This window comes from Hetaerina americana, unplaced genomic scaffold (genome assembly GCF_022747635.1).
Source record: "Hetaerina americana unplaced genomic scaffold, ioHetAmer1.1.p SCAF_13, whole genome shotgun sequence".
Lineage (NCBI taxonomy): Eukaryota > Metazoa > Arthropoda > Insecta > Odonata > Calopterygidae > Hetaerina > Hetaerina americana.
In genome coordinates, this window is record NW_027286403.1 from 2,869,300 (window position 1) to 2,872,431 (window position 3,132).

Here is a 3,132-nt window from a genome sequence, read left to right on the forward strand (position 1 = left end):
ACTCCTGTCATGTTACTGGAGTTCACGTACTCCACATTGAAACAGCTCCGCGTACGAACAGGGACCTTCCTGTAGTAGTTGTATTTTGGAAGTCATTTTGAAACAAAATGATTTATTTCATATTCTTCTCAAATGAAAGTCACTATCCCAAAATGCTCGCCAATTAACTTGTCGATTATGATACGCAATATCGCCTCGGAAATGGCTTTCCTATTCTTACAAGTCATCCTTAAAATTAACTTGCAGTGCGAAAATACATGGGGCAGCAAATGCTCCATTGACCTAAACGACCACCAGTTGTAAGTTCAAAATCTGCCAGCACTCGCACAAACCAAGATGGACACGTGGGAGGCATAAGGTGACACATTAAAAAGAATTAAAATTAACTGTGTTCACTTATGTTAGGTAACCGCAATTATCTTTTTTCAAATACCAAACCAAAAGAGGGCACCACTTAAAAGAGATACAGTGCATAGCCATAACAAAAGAAAATAACAGAATCCAGGGTACAAGGGTATGTTAGGGTTTTACGTTCCGAAGTGAAGGTAAATGAGACTAGATAATATCCCAGTCACCTGTAAATGAGCTTCTACTACTTTTTAAAAGATCAAAAACACTTTCTCACACGTATTTAATATGTAAATCAAGAGTTCAGAATCATAGTTGGCGTTGTCACTTGGCCATATAATTTACTCATTATTATTGACGAATAATAAAATGTTTCAAGAAATATACGAGGAAATATACTATATGTTTTGCAATCATTAATAAAAATAGTCTATTCAGCCTCATTCATTTTTTTGGCTCGTCATCTTCGAAAAGAAGAAATGATTTGATTTCGGTTATCTAAGTAACACTTCCTCATTAGGAATCAAAACTAAATGCATAAAAAATCGCTGCTTGATTTTTTAATCCTCTTATGGCTAAAGATACTCTTGTTCTTTGAAATAAGAATATTTGAAGATAAACTACATTATCGTACTCTGGGGAGGAAATTATTTTATATCGATATTTATACTACTCATAGTACTTCGCTACTGTTGCCTTCCCCGTTATCAAAATTTCCCACTCCAGTTGATGGTCACCTGGTTGGCCGAAATATCCGCACAGATTTATCTCAAATATTCAATATTGACTATAGGATTGACACATTACTTATCGATATTTATGTATTCATCGACGGCCGCCGGGTGTCGATGGCGATGCTATCGCGTCGTGTCTCTCCGCCCAACCCGGAACCGGCGGAGGTTGCGACCCCGACTCTCGAGTGCGTCGACGACGTCCATGGTCGCGACGGTCTTCCACTTGGCGTGTTAGGTGTGGATGACGGCGTCACGGATGAAGTTCTCAAGGAACACATTGAGCAAACCGCGGGTCTCCTCGCAGATGAGGCCGGAGATGCGCTCAACTCCACCCCGGCGAGCGAGACGGAGGTTGGCCGGCCGGCGTGGCGTGGTGATGCCCTGGATGGCGTCGCAGAGAACCTTTCGGTGACGCCGCTCGTCTCCTCTCTTCCCCAGCCCTCGTCCTTCCTTGCTGAATCCTGTCATCTCTATAGTCGACTTGTAGTTGGCAATACTCTGGCGGGAAATCAATCCCGTAATTTTGCAAAAACGCAATTTAAAATGTCTATTTTCCATGCTAAAATCCTTGCTTCTAATCAAAGACCCACATTTACGGATGACTTTATTTACATCTACCCAGTACCCGCACATGCCCAAGTATGGTCGCTTGGTGGGATTGCTGGGGTATTCATTATTTATGCATAAATATGCAAATGTGCACTATGTAAACTTTTTATCGCGCATTTGCATAAGAACGTGCACAGTTGCACTCATGCCTTTCTGCATTATGCGATATAATGATATACTCCAGGAAGTAAATAAAATTTTACAATTATATAATAATATATCCCAGGAAGACAATACAATTTTAACTCTGGGCGGCCAAAATAGTCGAGAATTTTGGTTATGAAGTACTGACGATTGGTTACACCGGTAATCGATAAAATTGAAAGGAAAGTGTTCCGCTAATTTGGTACCGTTGAGAGAGAATGAATAACAGTTGGATAGCCCAACAGAAATATGTAAGTAATTAGGGTGAATGTTTCTATAAGAAGTGGTAAACGGAGTCACTGGGTAAATGTGGCGAAGAGATTCTCTACACCAGTAATGTTAGGAGTTTCAAGAACATAAGACCGTGTACGAATCAATGTGTGAATGTTGTAAATGTGAAAGAGGTAGCCATGAAGATAGGGAAAAAATAATGAAAGGAAGAAAGGTCCCTAAAGCATGAAAATGATGAATTCCAGGGCAACTTCCCACAAACGGAACGGCATAACGGGTATGAACTCATTTGAATAATACTGCGCGAAAAAGGAATGCAAAACACTAAGTCCACGGGAAAATTTGTGGCGGGATCCGGTATATGTTAGATGTGAGGCTCTATATTAGAGCAAATTGCATAAAATACCAATGAATGGAAGTATAAAATTGCATGAATTATATACAATATATGTAGCACTTTTATAAAACTCCTTTGTTCATCTAAGAGATTTGAGTGTATGGTAAACTCAAAATGCGATATCTAAATTAATCTGCTCAATAACCTCACTTTTGATTTACGGACAGCATTAGGATTTCGAAATCCTTCCACCCATAGTCCCTCCTCCCTGCATTAACGATGTTTTCCATTGGTTTTAGTAAGAGTAAAGGCAGGCGAATAGGACTTCTATTAAGTTTATCAGATTTTGTGATTGAAAACAATACACAGCTGTATATAATCAAAATAAAAAGAACAAATATTACATGCATTACTTTCGGGCTGACAAGGCTCGCGGGGTAATGAAGGTGGTGTGGGGCGAGAGTGGAGAGGGAGGAGAGCAGTAGGGGAGAAACGGCTGGGTTGGAGGAGGGAATGATTTCCATTAGTGACTGAGCCACAAGTCGCGGACCCCATAGAATCTCAAGGAATCCTAGGACACTTGATTTGCTGGAAATCATTAACGAAATTCTGATTACAAATCCATCTGCAGGGTTTAACAAAAACGTGCTGCATTATGGTTGACGGACCCCAAAGAATTTCAAGGAATCAAAGGACACTTGATTCATGTGAAATCATTTACGAAATTCT

At 40.0% G+C, this 3,132-nt stretch overlaps 1 protein-coding gene across 1 annotated transcript; it reads right to left on the reverse strand.

Moving 5' to 3' along the window:
- Window positions 1-1,205: 1,205 nt before the first annotated feature.
- Window positions 1,206-1,550, reverse strand: LOC139686116 (histone H4-like). Its single transcript, XM_071583300.1, is given in 1 exon segment — window positions 1,206-1,550. A coding segment is annotated over 1 exon segment (345 nt).
- Window positions 1,551-3,132: the final 1,582 nt, after the last annotated feature.